The following is a 15,345-nucleotide window of genomic DNA, read 5'->3' as shown; positions in this document are numbered from 1 at the left end:
ATTTACATCTAACTGACAATTTGAAGCTGTGTTTCAATCAGCCCTTAAAGCCCAACATCCCTTAGAAAGTGAGAAAATATAATTAAAGACGTTTGGCTGCTAGTGGTCGTGCTTGTGGGATGCATTTGGATACTCTGATCTCATCACAGTGCACAACAGTGCAGTTCCGGTCAGAACATTCAAAATAAAACGCATTGAACTTATTCAGCAAGTAAGTCCACTCACAGTCGCTTTACTGAGACTCTAAAATAGATGACAACCACGTGTTTATTTTAAAAAGCATGCTGCTCTTCAACCCACAGAACAAGATTCAGTTTTTTAAAATATTTTTAATTGACGTCATAACCGCTCCGCTTCCGGCATCTCTCCCTCGCGAGCCGTTTAACTTGACGTGTATCCATGGTAACCACTGTGGCTACACTAGGTCCGGTCCTCTCTCCACGCATCCTGTTACCTTTTCTGAAAGAAACAGCCGAAGATGTGACCGCAGCGACCTGTGGAGAAATACAAGAATAAAAGCGAAACAAACTAAATAGTTTTAGCTCGTGAGCTTCATGACGCCCTCACAGAGAACTCGATATGGAGGCGAAGCGGCGCGCGACACTAAAGGGAGAATGGCAGGTGAGTCGATGGCCTGATTGAATGGATAAAATACAGTTAAAATATTTAAAAAAACGTTACTGATTCAAGACTCGCTATTACAAATAATAATCTGTTTTTTAAAATGGGATGACTAAATTGTCTGCATTAACTAGCCCACACTAACTTTTTTGAAGATTTGAAAGATTGTGCATGCATGGTCCCTCTGAGACCACCAAGAAAGGCCTGATTCAGTCTTTCTCAACTGGCCACAGCTGCTTATGAGATGTTTAAGCTTGGAGACCAGGGTGTCACTGTGAAATGCTTTTTTTGTGAAGTGTGTGTTTGACTGTCTGTGATTCTGTGATGCCAGTGGTGTCTTATTTAAAGAAGGGCACTGGTCATCATGTTCGAGGTTTAGGGTCTTGTGTCTATTGTTCTGCATCTGGAACCCCCCCCCCCTGACTGGACAGAAAACATCCCTCCGTCTCCATTAGTGCCAGAAAGTGAAACGTCAAAGATGCTGTGTGTCTCCAATGCTTCATTAATCATGCAGATTCAGCTGAGCCCTAAACAGGTCAAGCAAGCCTTTGTTAAGTTGTGTGCGTGTGTGCATGTGTGCGTGCGTGTGTGTGGTTGTGTGTGTGTGAGGGGGGTGGGGGTGGGGGTGGGGGGGGGGGGGGGGGGGGTTACATGACTTAAGGAAGCCTAAATTATTCAGCAAGTGGAGCAAGGTGCTTGAAGAATCTCAAATGGCCCTTGCACTCCATGTGATGGAAAACACTCAAATCTGATCAGCCGGATTTGTTTTCAAACACACACACACACATACACACGCACACACACGCACACACACACTCACAAGGTTTCCTTTGATTAAAAGTCTAAAAGAAAAACGTGATGACATCGGTGTTATTAGTTACACTTTCAATCATCCAACTCTTGCTTTCTGTGTTTGTGCTTCCACCCGTCCTCCTTTTCTTCCTGCCTCCGCTCCTCCAGTCCCGTTGTTTAAGCGTGCTGTCGGGGTCCCGCAGCCATGGCCCATTCACCCCCACCATACGCGACAGGGCCTTAGATCCCACTTCCCTCTTCCTCAGCTCCCTCTCTTCCACACACGCCATGCAGAAGAGAGCGCAGAGAGGCCCCATCTGGTTACCATCATCCGGCCCTGTGGTCAAAGCACACTACGCAAGGTGAACTCAATATTTACCATTTTCAGTTGCACTGTAAAATTCATGGCAGGTTTATAGGTTGTGACTTATGGCTTTGTCAATGGTCAATACATATATAGATTAGTAATAAAGTGTTAATAAGAGCAATGTTTGTATTGAGAGGTTAGGAGTGTTTATACTTTTGCTTTGGTAATATTGCAATCATATATGTTTAGAACACATTGATAAGTCTGCATAAGTCTGCAGTTATAAATACTAATAACTAACTGTAATATTGTCTCTATGTTTTCAAGGTAACAGTCCTCTTGAACCGTAGAGGGGTGGTGTCCTTCGAGCAGCTGCTATTGGATATATCTGAGGCGTTGGGTTTTCCTCGCTGGCACAGAGCCAGAGTCACACGCTTGTACACAACCCACGCACGAGAGGTGAGACTCAACCATGCCCTCATTAACTCTGAGCAGGGTTTCAAAATTCCGGGAATATTAAAAGTTGGAAACTTTCCACGGGAATCAACAGGAATAAACTGGAAATGTTGGGGTAATTTAACTGTATTTACCTTGTCATAAGCAGACATGCATGCAAACATTCATAATACAACTTTTAAAGATTACATTTTTGACATTTTGTGAGTAGAACTTTATTCTTTCATCGAACAACAAAAACATGAACGTTGAATAAAAAAGGTGTATCACCACCCCCCAACTCACATTTTGTTTTTAGTGTTTTTCCCTGAATCCTTTCAGGTCTAAATGCTTTCTTCCCGGACCTCATCAACGTCCTCCTCACTGCTGTAAAAAGTTAGTCTACTGTATACAAATAAACTTGGTATTAAAATGAACGTGGCTTCAGTTTACCAAGTAATCAATATGCTAGGTAATGACAAACAGTGTTGGGAAAGTTCACTTTCTACATGAACTAGTTCAGTTCATAGTTCACAAATTTTAAAATGAACTAGTTCAGTTCATAGTTCATAATTAAAAATGTTGAACTAAGTTCACAGCTCCAAAAAATGAACTAGTTCAGTTATTTTTTTCAATATGTTGCGAGCTATAATTGGAATCTCTATCTGTCTGCAATACCGCTCTTGGCCTCTACGCAACTCAGCGCTCTCACACTTGCCAAGCAAAGGGCTGAAACGTTCAGACGCAACACTGATGACAAAGACGTTCACAAACAACACAACGTTTTACGTTTACGTTTACGTTTCTGGCAGACAATGTTCCCAACCAGCTGCATTCAGGGTCCAGCTGAGCTAGGCGTGCATAGTCTTGTTCTCAACTACATTTAAGTTCCCTGTTATATGCTTTTGCAAAAAAACTTTTGCACATTTTTCTTTTCAAGATTCCCGAGACAAAATTCCCGTGGAAACTTTCCGGAAACTTTCTGCCTCTTTGCAACCCTAACCCTGAGGCATAAATACATCAATGGGCCAATACTAACTACTCCCACAAATGTGTACCTGGCCCCCAGGTTTGCTGTGAGGCACTGGGACACTAATAATAATAATAATAATAATTTATATAGCGCTTTTCGTGATACTCAAAGACACTTTACATAGTTTGAAACTACATTTTGATAAGAATCATGTCAGAAAATTGTTGATTTAAAATAGCTAAAACAAGTTGACACACTGCACTCCTGGAGTTATGTGGCCCCAGGACACTGTCCCCCCTTGTCCCGCTCTGCCGGCACACCGAGTGCCCTGATCTTCAGTTGACACCCATCTACTGAGCAAGTCATGGGCCATACGATGTTGTCATAAGGTCCGGATGTGGTCCCCTTGTCTCTCCTAAATTGTCCCTTTTTATCTATTTTTTCATAGGTGAAAGGTGTATGTGATTTCTTTCGGGGCGAGGTGGCATTCCTGGCGGTGGGGAAGGCTCGTCCAGAGCTGAGCGATGTGCAGGAGGCTCTGGAGGAGCTGTTTCCAGATCATTCCCATTACCGAGCTGATGCACTACAGGCCTGGGAGAAAAGACTTCGTCCAGCGCCAGATAAAGCAGCAAAGGCTGACAGTGGATACAGTGAGGGGACAGACACTAGCAAGACTCACACTAACCAAGAGACTCACCAGGACACAAATGCACATGTCATAAAACATGCTATTACTCACAGAAGTACTCAGCCGCCTCACTATTTAGACACACACCAGCCTGATGATTACAAGTCAGAAGCACGGAAGTGTCATAAAATGAATTCATGCAGAAAACCTGCTCACCTGCCCAACCACCTGCAAAGACTGTGTGTGAAGGGCGGAGTCAGAGCGCGACAGCCTCCTGTCATTGGTCCATTTAAACGTGAGGAAAGTCTTAGAGAAGCAGACATATCCCCTCCTACACTGTGTGAAGACTGCTTAGCAAGGAGAGTTAAACATGAGGTACCAGAGCGGCTCAATCTACTGTCAGGGAAGGTCCCACTTCCTCCTGTGTCGAGGAAGCAAAAAGGAAGTTCATATACAGAACAGGAAGTGAGAAAATTGTACGTTCACCTCAGCCCTACACCTCCTCAGCCAATCAGCAGACATGAGGAGAAGAGTGTTGCACAATTAATTTCAAATTTACTTCCAAATGTGGGTAAAGTACACAAGGAGATTCAGCATAGGACGAGCTTTGACCTTCCCTCAGATGACAGTAGTGTCACCTTGGCAGATATCGAGCATTTTTATGAAATAGGACGCGTGGTTGGAGATGGCAACTTTGCGGTAGTGCGAGAGTGTTGTCGTCGCGACAACAAACAAACCCTCGCCGTGAAGATTGTTGAACGCTCCAAGCTGATTGGTCGAGAGCACATGATGCAGAACGAGCTGAGCCTTCTGGGTAGCCTCTGTCACCCACGCATAGTGCGGCTGTTGGCGCACCACCACACACACACTCACTCCTACCTGGTAATGGAACTGGTGAGCGGGGGGGATCTGTTTGAGGCCATCAGTGAGAGGGGGAAGTTTCCAGAGGGCGAATCAGGACTGATGGTGTCAGATGTGAGCGAAGCACTGAACTACATCCACTGCAAAAGTATTGTCCACCGAGACCTCAAACCAGAAAACCTACTGGTGAGCGTTTGTATGTGATTATTGTGATCATTATTGTATCTTTAATAACTACCTTTTTTCATATTGCTACAAAGGAGTGCCAGAGATATAATTGTATACACTAGTGCAGCGGCCGTTGAAAACATGTCCCTTCAGGCTGAATGCTTGGCCTGTGGGGTTCTCGAAAACCGCACATACAAAGAACTTTACAGTCAACAGTGCTTCCGTGGATCCTCAGCAATACACCTGCCATGACATAGTTGGTTTATTTACCCATGTCGCAGCTACACATGGTGAGAAACACCAGTGAAAACAGTTCACAGGAAACACTAGAGGCAGACTTGCGCTACTAAAAGGGCCCTAACATAGGTATGAAAAATATTGAATTAAGACTCTGAAGCACTGCTGAACAGCACCATTTGCTTGTTTACGTGTCACGTGCCTAAATTGCACCAAATTCAACAAAAGCTCTCCCTTGGGTGCAATACATCCACCAAGTGTGAAGTAGATCGGATGAGCAGTTCTCAAGATAGAGGCGAAGGACACACAGGCAGACAGAGATTCCTAGCTTTATAGTTAGATTGTGGCTTTAATATTTAGAAAGCAAAATGATTCAGTAGAAATCTATTTCTTTGTCTCATAATATCCTATATTAAAATTACCATCCATATTGTGATCTATTAGGTCTGCAAATCTTAACTTAAACCACAAAAATTCTACATAGTTTATTGTTACTAAGTTATTATTAAGTTAATAGTGTAATTCAACATTTATCCAACTTGTTTTCATCTTCTGTCTGGACACTTTTTTAATACTTTGTCTAACCTTACATGTCACACTGTGCGCCTCATAGTGTCGCTATTTAACTTAATCTGGAGTTACAATTAATATCTGAAGATATAACACAATTTTCTCTGGCAAGCAGGTGGTTGCCCCTGGAGACATTTGAATTTTAAAAATATAGTCTCAACGCCTCCATGATTGACTCCTGTCTGTCTGGTTTTTCTTGTTCTCTCAGATAGAGCATATGGCTGCTGGCATCTGTAGGCTGAAGTTGGCAGACTTTGGTCTTGCCATGGTTGTGACTGAACCTGTCTTCACTATATGTGGCACACCCACGTATGTAGCCCCAGAGATTCTCTGTGAGACAGGTTAGTGCTCTTTGTTGCATAAATCCCTGTTTTACATTCCTTTTTACTTTTAAATCTGCATTTCACTAAATATTTTTGTTTCTTATATATCGAAAGTCTTTGCTCATTTTCCAATCTAAATTTGAATAATGATTGTGGTTTGACCCAACAGGTTATAGTGTTGCGGTGGACGTTTGGGCTCTGGGTATTATTCTCTATATCTTGCTGTGTGGATTTCCCCCATTTCGCAGTCGGGATCGGGACCAGGAAGAGCTGTTTCAACTCATAAAACAGGGACAACTCCACTTCTTGTCCCCCTACTGGGACCCCATCTCAGAAGGTGAGAAGTACAGAAATATAAAGTGTGCTCCGACAAATGTCTATACACACAAACACAAATAAACAATAGGTCTTCCTCTGTGTGTGTTTGTGTGCAGAAGCCAGAGGCCTTGTCAGAGCTCTGCTTCAGCCAGATCCCACAGTGAGGCTGACAGCAGAGCAGACCTTGATGCATCCCTGGGTGAAGGCTATGGCTTCTATTTGCAGGCAGAGGGCGCTCACAGACACAACTCAGAGGGACACAGCAGCTACTGGTGCAGAACCAGACAAGTCCAGACTAGTCCAGAGACTTATTCAGACCAATGCAGCCAAAACAGTGCCAGACAAAACACCAGGTCAAACCAGCAGCGAGGGAGAGGTCACACAGAAAGGGTTCAGCGCTAAGATGAACACAGGAAGAGGACAAGATGAAGACAATCCACCACGGCAACTTTCAAAAGAGACAAGCACAGCTAACACCTTATCGCCACAGATTAAAGTGTACACAGAGGCTAAACCTGGTCAACAGAAACCTGAGTACATCTCTACAGATTCTGGCTCACCAAGCAGGGAGCCAAGCAGGCCAGAAATACAGGATCCAGGTCCCACAGACTTGCATTATGGGATCCCAGCAAGCCAGAGTGAGCTTCTATCCCAGATTAAAACACAATCAAAACAAAACAGACAACAGCAATCCCCTCCATATTCAATGCCTTCCATCAATACAGCGCAAAAAACCACAGTGGATCGCTCAACACAACACCATCCATCCTCCAACCCAGCAGCTTCTTCATCTCACTCTCTGCATCAGCAAAACCTCACACCTCCCCTTCACAACCCGACCACGGCCGACACCCAAAACCACCTCGCCCAAGACCAGGACCTGAAGGTTCACACTACCACCACCCATCCACCCACAGAGTCTCGACCTCGCTGTCAATCTCCTGTTTAACCGTGTGATTAGATCAGCATCATCACTGTCATTGTTCCAGACAATACCCCTGATTTCCTGGCAGCTGATCCTTGACTGACCTGCAGATGATCTGATTTACTCTCTTGGGATTGAATAGGGTCTGATTAATAAGGCTAGATATATCTCATACATGTGTGTAATCCATGTATCCGGCAATCACAAATAATGAGATGATGTGTATTAATGACTAAGGTAAGAGTTAATCAAGCAGGATGTAATCTGGATATAAACATATTTGCTGTTTGTCGTTGTTCATAATGGCGTGGTGTATTCATGAAAATACTTTTTTGTAGTACATTTCTGAAGTGTTTTTGTTTCAGTTGTTTATTTTCCTGCCAGCCATGTTTAACTTAGATATGTTACGCCATTCCCACTGTAACTATTTTGGATTGATTGTGTGATGACAGCGACCCATCCTCCTTGTTTGTACCCTTCTCCGTCTGTGCTAGGATCTTCAGCTGGCAACATTTGTTTACTAAACAAAAAATATCTGTACCAATAACTTTTCATTTGAATCCTGGTTAACGTTTGCTATATTTACTAAACTTTTGAATGCCATCTTTCTGAAAATGTGCTTACTTATTTTGTATTGGTATTGTTTGGAAACAAACTACTGCTGATTGTAATGAATACTCTTGACACTGTAAACGTGTGATGATGATCAGTCTGTGGCAATATTTGAACAAATTAAAGTTTGATAAGATCCATGGGTAATAGTTAGAGTTGTCCAGCATTCAGGACAGAGCATGTGACCACATACTGTTACTGGCTAAGTGTGTGCATAGCTGAGGGTGGTATGGCTCCACTGCCATTCCACACACACCAAATAAGGCTTATCTGTCTGTCCAATGGGAGGGGTTAGTCTTGTCCCTCCACATTACAGACAGCTGACGCAAACATCCTGCCCCACCTAACCCAAAGGACACACATGCAGCCCCCCATAGTACACAAATGCACCCCTTCTAACCCTTGAGGCTGCTAAGCCACATATATGGGGCCCTGGAGGGATGAAACAACTTAGAAATGTATCTGACCTAGTATCAGTGGCCAGTGGTTAATATTTTGTCAATACAAATTATGTTCAATTCAAGGTTAGGGCTTTATTCGATCACCCTTTATTCGCTGAATTATGTGTGCATCCTGAACACACGTAATCACAGGGCCTCTTACAACCAGTTGAGACACTTTGATGGATTGCTGTCAGAGGGCCATTACATGGCGGCAGGAACAAGGTGTTTTTTGTTATGAAGTTTTGTCAAAAGTGTTAGATGTCACTCGTGACGGTGTTATTACGACGTTATAACGTGTAGGCGTGGTTCATAAACATAAACTAAATGATGTGTCCTTTGCTGATGTGTCCTAAAATTGTCGCATATCAGGTTTTGGTCACCTTTCAATGCCTGCCATATACACTGACCAGCAGGTGCTCACTACGCATGCGCCTTTAAAAACTCTTTAAATACCCCAAGTCATCTGCCACAATAAAACATTCCACTGTCAGCCAGGGCTGTACTGAAGTAGTCACTGGCACCCAGAGGCCCTGACAGATACACGCACCATTTTTACTTTTAAATACGCTACTTCAGTTATCGGCCACGATCGGGAACCTGCCTGAGTAATAACGCATTTGACCCGGAGTCTGTGCAGGGTAAAGTCGGGGGAGACGGACAGGAAAAAACAAAGATGGCTGTGTAGCCAGAGAGACGAGTCCCAGCAGAACCGTCTCTAGCCGCGACTTTAATCACCGACAGCTCCCGTGGGTCCCGTGGACGGTCGGTCGGTACCGGAGCAGGGACGTTAGACGAGCAGCCGAGCCGGGCCGCTGGTGGGCATCGTTGTAATCTGCTGTCGGCGCGAATAACGGCGTCGAGAGCACAACAACAGCTGAGAGACGAGTTGTTTTTGTTCTGCAGAGCGAGAGGACCGCTGTGTTTGTGTCAACGCAGCTAGCCGCGTAGTCCGCTAGCTAACTGTAAGTCAACAGCCCTAGTTCACGTTTAATTACGTCATAGTTACATTACACTGTCTCGTTATTACGCAATCATTTGCTTGTTAAATACCACGTTCGTAAGTGGCGTCAATATTAATAATATTAGTAAAAAGTTACCATTAGCCTGCATTCCTTTTCTGACAGCCGAGCTAACGATAGCGAGCTGTCAGCTGACCGTTAGCTCGGAGCTAACCTGCTAACACTTCGGGCTCAGCCTGCTCGCGACAGGTACATTTTAGACATTTCTAGATAGTCATCGCCATGTCTTCGCTGGAAGAGAGAGACGTGGGCGTCGTGGCCGCCCCTGGCTCCTCCTCGGCCGGCATGGGGGTCGGGGCCGTGGGGGCAGCGGCGGAGGCTGTCGCCGGGGTCGCGGCCATGCAGGAGGAGGTCGGGATACGGCGAGAAGGGCCCGAGCCTCACCCGGACGAGCCACCCAAGAAGAGGGTGAGGGTGCCCGATGGAGAGTCAGGAAAGCTGGAGGATAGACTGTACTCAGTGCTGTGCTGCACCGTGTGCCTAGACTTACCCAAGGCGTCTGTGTACCAGGTAAACGTGGTGTCAATCATGAACCTTCCCCTCATAATCCTAAACCTGCCATCAACAGCTGGACATCATACTAGAAACCCCCCACATGTCCCAACGGCCGATCCCCAGAGCCAACCTGTTGAATATGTTGGCCAGCTCCATTTATTTTTAGTGATACTAGATCTGCAACACAGGCCCCATGTGTCTATGCTGGAAGCTGAGCCATGAGGCTGAGAGACCAGACACACCCAGGCCGAGTGGCCAGCTGTGCTGCCTCAAGTTTATAACATTGTACTGTGAAATATCCACAAATAACCCTCAGTGAAAAAGCCACATCCCCAAATCCCACATAAAAACTCAACCAAAACCTCAATCTGAATAATCTTTTGCCCCTCCCTTCAACCTACCCCAACATCCTCCATAATGACCTCAAACTGCTCACTTCAATGTCAAGTGAACACGTTTTCCATTAATAATTGTTCAGTTAGTCTTAAACATTTACATGCCCTTGTGCAGCATGCAGCACACATGTTTTAAACTGCCATTTAACATGTATTACCAATACTGTGTAAACACACAATTACATTCTTTCCATCCATCATATTGACAAAAGTACATACATTAAAACACATTGACTTAGAGAAGCACAACAAGTACATAACATTAAGCCTGTTATTCGATAAATCCCACCGAACTTTCCATTATTCTGAATGATCTTCTTTATAAAATACTTATTTGTAATCTTGCTGTTATTTTTCCAATGGTGGAGCTGTTACACTATTGTTGGGCGGTTTTAACCAAACCATTGTTATAACCTCACTAGAATTAAAAATTGCCTTTAGCAAAACATGTTTAATCACATTTACACACACTTGTGTTTGGTTTTGAATATAACATACATATAGTTTCGTCCTCAGTATTTTCCCCAATCCTCTATTTTAAGCAGTCCCAATTCGTAAACTTTTAAGCAAACCATATATACCATACAACTGTTCACATTGTTGTAATTGTATTCAACAAGAGAAAGTTTAATTCCAATTTTCCAACCTAGTCCTTTGCAGCTTGCACTAACAAGGCTCACTGTGCCTCTTCCACAGTAATGATTTTTTTACCACTTTCCTCAAACACTTTGTTTGACCATTTTGACATCTCAATGTTATTTTTCCCACAACAGTGTACAAATGGACACCTGATGTGTACAGGCTGTTTTATCCACCTCCTGGCGGATTCTCGCCTCAAGGAGGAACAGGCCACGTGTCCTAACTGCAGGTACACCAAGCTCCCTGTGACGTCAGCACTTTCTGACTAGTGCACATAGGAATACAAACTAGAATCCAAATCAGAAGAAGCTAGTTACTTGAGGTAATGGTTGTAGATCTGAACATCATTTTGTTTAGACATTGATACATCTAAATTTGATATTTTTTGCGAGCGCTCCCAGACTGGTGTGTCAAAACAGTTATACTGTCCACAGACACAGAAGACGGTAAAACTACTAATAATGTAGGTGGTATACCATCTTGTACACTTCCGTAACTGATCCAACAACTTGGGAAAAGAATATTGTTTTGTTTTCTGCCATTTCTGAGTCAGGGGGTATGTGATGCTTGCTAATGGCCTTCAGAGTATCAAAAACACACATTGGCTTGAGGCAAGATGAAAAGGATTTCAAAAAGCAGGATAAACATGCAGTGAAGACTGTAAGATGCCCCCTGAAGTGACACTGGACCGTTAAGTTAATAAGTAATAAATCTGTTATTTAAGACATAACATACACTGATGCATTGGTACAGGAAGAGTAGATTTTCACGTCAACAGGAATTTGATAAATTGCCACCAACAATTTAGAAAAGCATAACGTCCATTGTTCACAAACTCGTCTGAACATTCTTGACATACTACAAATGTCACCACTGCATTGAGATGATGTGTTTTTGTAGGTGTGAGATCAGCAAGAACCTCTGCTGCAGGAACCTCGCAGTGGAGAAGGCTGTCAGTGAGCTGCCGACAGAATGTACCTTCTGCCAAAAGCAGTTCCCCCGGTCCAGCTTAGAGAGACACCAGAAAGAGGAGTGCCAAGACAGGTATACACACACACACACACACACACACACACACACACACACACACACACACACACACACACACACACACACACACACACACACACACATATGCATTCCCTAGACCCTTACCCAAACCTATGCCCTAATTCTAATCTGAACCTTAAACATGCCAAGTGAGGACCGGTCAAAATGTTGTCACTGTCCAAAAAGTTTCTCATTAAAACTAAAATTAGTCCTCACAAAGATTGATGGACAAGTTGACACACACATACAAAAAACGCATAATGTAAAAACATCGGCTCAAAGGTTTGAGTTCAAATCAGTTTCTCCACAAATGTTCAAATGAAATGAGTTCACGCTCTTTCAGATTACAAAGAAATGAAACAGAAACTTGAAAATGGAAGCTGTGTGCATACCAAACACACACACACACAACGACAAACTCACAAGTAGATATGCATTGGTGTGTGCGTGTAAGGTAATTGTATCACATGGGGTTGATTTGGGGAAGATGGGAAGCTTGTGACCTGCTACTTCTGACAGGAAAACCAGCTGATATGATTATGGACTGTGTGTTTGTTGCGTGTATGTAGCTCAGGCCGATTAAATTTGCATGCATGAAATCCTATGGGGTTGTTGCTATAGCAACAGGTGACCCTGTTTAGGACAGCTGTGCCTGTGCTAATGTTACCATGACAACGGACAGTTTTTGGTCAGGTCAGACAGAAAAATGTGCTGCTCTCTAAAGATGTGACTGCTTCTTTTCATAAAGAAGGAATGTAGATATACATAAAGTGAGTTACATCAGAGTGGTGTAATTATCTTTGGTTCACTCCCGAGGCTAACTAGTACCTTTCAAATTATAAATACCCCACTTTTATCGTTGAGAAAGTAACAGGTATTAATTGAAAAAAACCTAAATCCAGGATGTAAAGGATAAAACTCCAAAGCTTTCTTTCCTTGAGGTTGGCTCTCAGCACATACGTATCATTAGTGTAGTATCAATTAGCCTTGGTTCACAACCAAGGTTAATAAGCACCTTTTGATATTATTAGTACCCTCCACTCAGAGCAGGAAAGTACGTGTATTCATCACAAAGCGTCTCTGTAAAGGACCTCATTTATATAAAGCCATTTCTTTCCTTCCTAGAGTTTGTCTTTTAACTCACACTCACCATTATGTTGCCAGGGTGACACAGTGTAAGTACAAGAGAATTGGCTGCCCTTGGCAAGGGCCCTTCCACGAGCTGCCAGCACATGAGGATGAGTGCTCCCATCCCACTAAGACTGGTACAGAGCTGATGGGAATACTGGGAGAGATGGACCAGAACCACCGCAGAGACATGCAGCTCTATAACACCATCTTCAGTCTGCTCTGCTACGAAAAGATTGGGTTTACAGGTACATGCAACAAATATGTAAAGACAAAGGCAAATAGTAGCAGACAAATAATAAGTCTGTGAAGTGTGAGAAATTATCTTAATGTAACACCTCCCCTCCTTGTACTCGTAAAACTGGTTACAATAACTTGAGATGTAATATTCCCGTTGCTCTCTGTTTCAAATCTTGTCCTCCATTTATTTGTCCACCCAGAGGTGCAGTTCAGGCCGTACCGCACGGATGACTTCATCACTCGTCTGTACTATGAAACCCCGCGCTTCACCGTTCTCAACCAGACGTGGGTGCTGAAGGCCCGCGTCAACGACTCTGAGCGCAACCCCAACCTGTCCTGCAAGCGCACACTCTCCTTCCAGCTCATCCTCAAAAGCAAGGTACACGCACTGCTGTCTGTCCGTGTTGAGTTCTTTAAGGTTTTCAGCACTGACAATGTTGAGAACGTGGCCTGATTGTTACAGAGCGATCATCACTGCTTAGCTAACAGAATTGAGAAGCTATTGTATTTCTGCCATCCGAGCTGCTCATGACTTTTTAACACGTCTGTTTTCACGAGGTTGCTTAAACATGGAAGTGTGCACTTCCTGCTCTAATGTTTGTGTGTGAGCTCTGTTATCGTTCTCTTATACATGTCGTGGACATTTTATTTGATCAAATAAAAAGGAGTTCACGATCCTTACAGGATACGACACCCTGAATGTTTCACCCTTCATTTCAGATAAGGAAGAGTCACCCACAGACAACTTTATTGACAAAAAGGGAGGAGGAATACTTATTCTTGGATGGACAATCATGCAATACATGTTGAATATTTAGAGTAGATTGAAACAACAATAGTAAAGTAATGTGATAATTTATCTTAACAATAATTAGAAACCCCCAAATAAGTCTTCTGAGATCAGCATCATATTCTTACATGTGGTGGTGAGGAGTTGGTTACTGAAGCAAACTGTAATTGGCAGTGGAGCGAGATAAATACTGACAACTTTATTTGTTTAGGATTCTTATCAAAGATAAGATCAATACATTTTGATCATATTTGGTGAATCCCTAGTCAGCAGCTGTTGGATGTGTTTGTGTGTGTGCAGGTGAACTCTGCCCTGGAGTGCTCCTTCCTGCTGCTGAAGGGGCCGTACGATGACGTGCGGATCAAGCCAGTCATCCACCACCACTCCTTCTGCAACGACGCCAACGAGACCGACTACGTCCCTCTGCCCATCTCCGATTCGGTGGAGTGTAACAAACTGCTGGCCGCCAAAAACATCAACCTGCGCCTGTTCATCTTCCAAGTCCAAAAATAAAGAGTGAGGGACAAGAAGGAGGAGGAGTATGGATGGTGGAGGAGGAGGAGGAAGAAGATGGAATGGACAAGGAAGAAGAAGGTTGACTGCGGGTGAGGGGCTGAGAGAGTGGATTGATTAAGATTACAGAGAAACACCACTGAACCACTGATACCTCTTAATACCCACACACGCACACACACACATACAATCACACACACATTCACGCAGGGTACACACGCCTAAAGACACACACACACACCACTAATTACACGTACCTCCTTTTACAAGATAGTGAGACCCCTTGCTCGGGGAGCTGTGAGTTGCTATGGAAATGGGTGGGTATTGTTATGAGATGGAGGTGTGGGGTGAGGGATGTGGTTCTGGGCTGGTTGGTGTGTACCTGTGGAAGCCAGGTTGTGTCTGACCTTTCCCCCCTGACACCGGCAGCCAAAGGTAGCACCAAACTAAGCAGGACGTTCTGGGTGCATATGTTGCGTGTGTGTGCATGTGCGTGTTTGTGTGCGTGTGTGTGTGTGTGACAGAGCGAGAGAGAGAGAAAAAGAAAAAGAAAAAGAAAGAGAAAGAGAGTTAAGTGACGGCCCAAACTCTGCTTTTTATGTTGAAATGCCCCAAAGATGTGATAATGTGAACATAGGGTGATTGACTCTATTCTGAGCTGTTCTTTGAACAAGAGAATGGGTGTAAAGGGTGTGTGTGTGTGTGTGTGTGTGTGGTGTGTGTGTGTGTGTGTGTGTGTGTGTGTGTGTGTGTGTGTGGTGTGTGTGTGTCCTTTACCTCTGCACACTTTATGCCTGAGTCTAGTCAAAGATTTATTTCTGTTTTGGCAAAAGTGTCCAGTTTGTGTCTCAAGCTTTGCCAGA

The 15,345-nt window shown here is 43.8% G+C and overlaps 2 protein-coding genes across 3 annotated transcripts; both read left to right on the top strand.

The window, feature by feature from the left end:
- Positions 1 to 388: 388 nt before the first annotated feature.
- dclk3 (doublecortin-like kinase 3) lies at positions 389 to 7,974 on the top strand. Its single transcript, XM_034544762.1, has 7 exons — positions 389 to 621; positions 1,582 to 1,775; positions 2,048 to 2,179; positions 3,577 to 4,803; positions 5,801 to 5,933; positions 6,085 to 6,252; positions 6,350 to 7,974. Exons 1-7 carry the CDS (start codon positions 555 to 557, stop codon positions 7,180 to 7,182), a joined length of 2,754 nt encoding a protein of 917 aa, XP_034400653.1. The 5' UTR covers positions 389 to 554; the 3' UTR covers positions 7,183 to 7,974.
- Positions 7,975 to 8,652: 678 nt separating this feature from the next.
- On the top strand, positions 8,653 to 15,013 carry cyhr1 (cysteine/histidine-rich 1). 2 transcript variants are annotated; one of them, XM_034544763.1, is made up of 7 exons: positions 8,653 to 9,175; positions 9,408 to 9,742; positions 10,896 to 10,990; positions 11,662 to 11,805; positions 12,976 to 13,187; positions 13,380 to 13,558; positions 14,270 to 15,013. In XM_034544763.1, the coding sequence occupies exons 2-7, from the start codon at positions 9,455 to 9,457 to the stop codon at positions 14,480 to 14,482; spliced, it is 1,131 nt and encodes a 376-aa protein (XP_034400654.1). In that variant the 5' UTR covers positions 8,653 to 9,175; positions 9,408 to 9,454; the 3' UTR covers positions 14,483 to 15,013. The 2 variants fall into 2 exon arrangements, with proteins under 2 accessions (XP_034400654.1, XP_034400655.1); XM_034544764.1 differs by having other exon boundaries at positions 8,654 to 9,175; positions 9,471 to 9,742.
- The last annotated feature ends 332 nt before the right edge of the window (positions 15,014 to 15,345 follow it).

Source organism: Cyclopterus lumpus, chromosome 11 (genome assembly GCF_009769545.1).
Source record: "Cyclopterus lumpus isolate fCycLum1 chromosome 11, fCycLum1.pri, whole genome shotgun sequence".
Classification (NCBI taxonomy): domain Eukaryota; kingdom Metazoa; phylum Chordata; class Actinopteri; order Perciformes; family Cyclopteridae; genus Cyclopterus; species Cyclopterus lumpus.
The sequence above is the reverse complement of the archived record's forward strand: the minus strand, read 5'-3'. Positions and strand labels throughout refer to the sequence as shown.

Bases quoted from the DNA above. Each gene is read 5' to 3' on its own strand.
- dclk3 (XM_034544762.1), top strand. From the start codon at position 555: ATGACGCCCTCACAGAGAACTCGATATGGAGGCGAAGCGGCGCGCGAC. The intron at 622-1,581 runs GTGAGTCGATGG...CCGCTCCTCCAG, and splicing joins CACTAAAGGGAGAATGGCAG to TCCCGTTGTTTAAGCGTGCT. The intron at 1,776-2,047 runs GTGAACTCAATA...TATGTTTTCAAG, and splicing joins GTCAAAGCACACTACGCAAG to GTAACAGTCCTCTTGAACCG.
- cyhr1 (XM_034544763.1), top strand. From the start codon at position 9,455: ATGTCTTCGCTGGAAGAGAGAGACGTGGGCGTCGTGGCCGCCCCTGGC. The intron at 9,743-10,895 runs GTAAACGTGGTG...TTCCCACAACAG, and splicing joins CCAAGGCGTCTGTGTACCAG to TGTACAAATGGACACCTGAT. The intron at 10,991-11,661 runs GTACACCAAGCT...GTGTTTTTGTAG, and splicing joins GCCACGTGTCCTAACTGCAG to GTGTGAGATCAGCAAGAACC.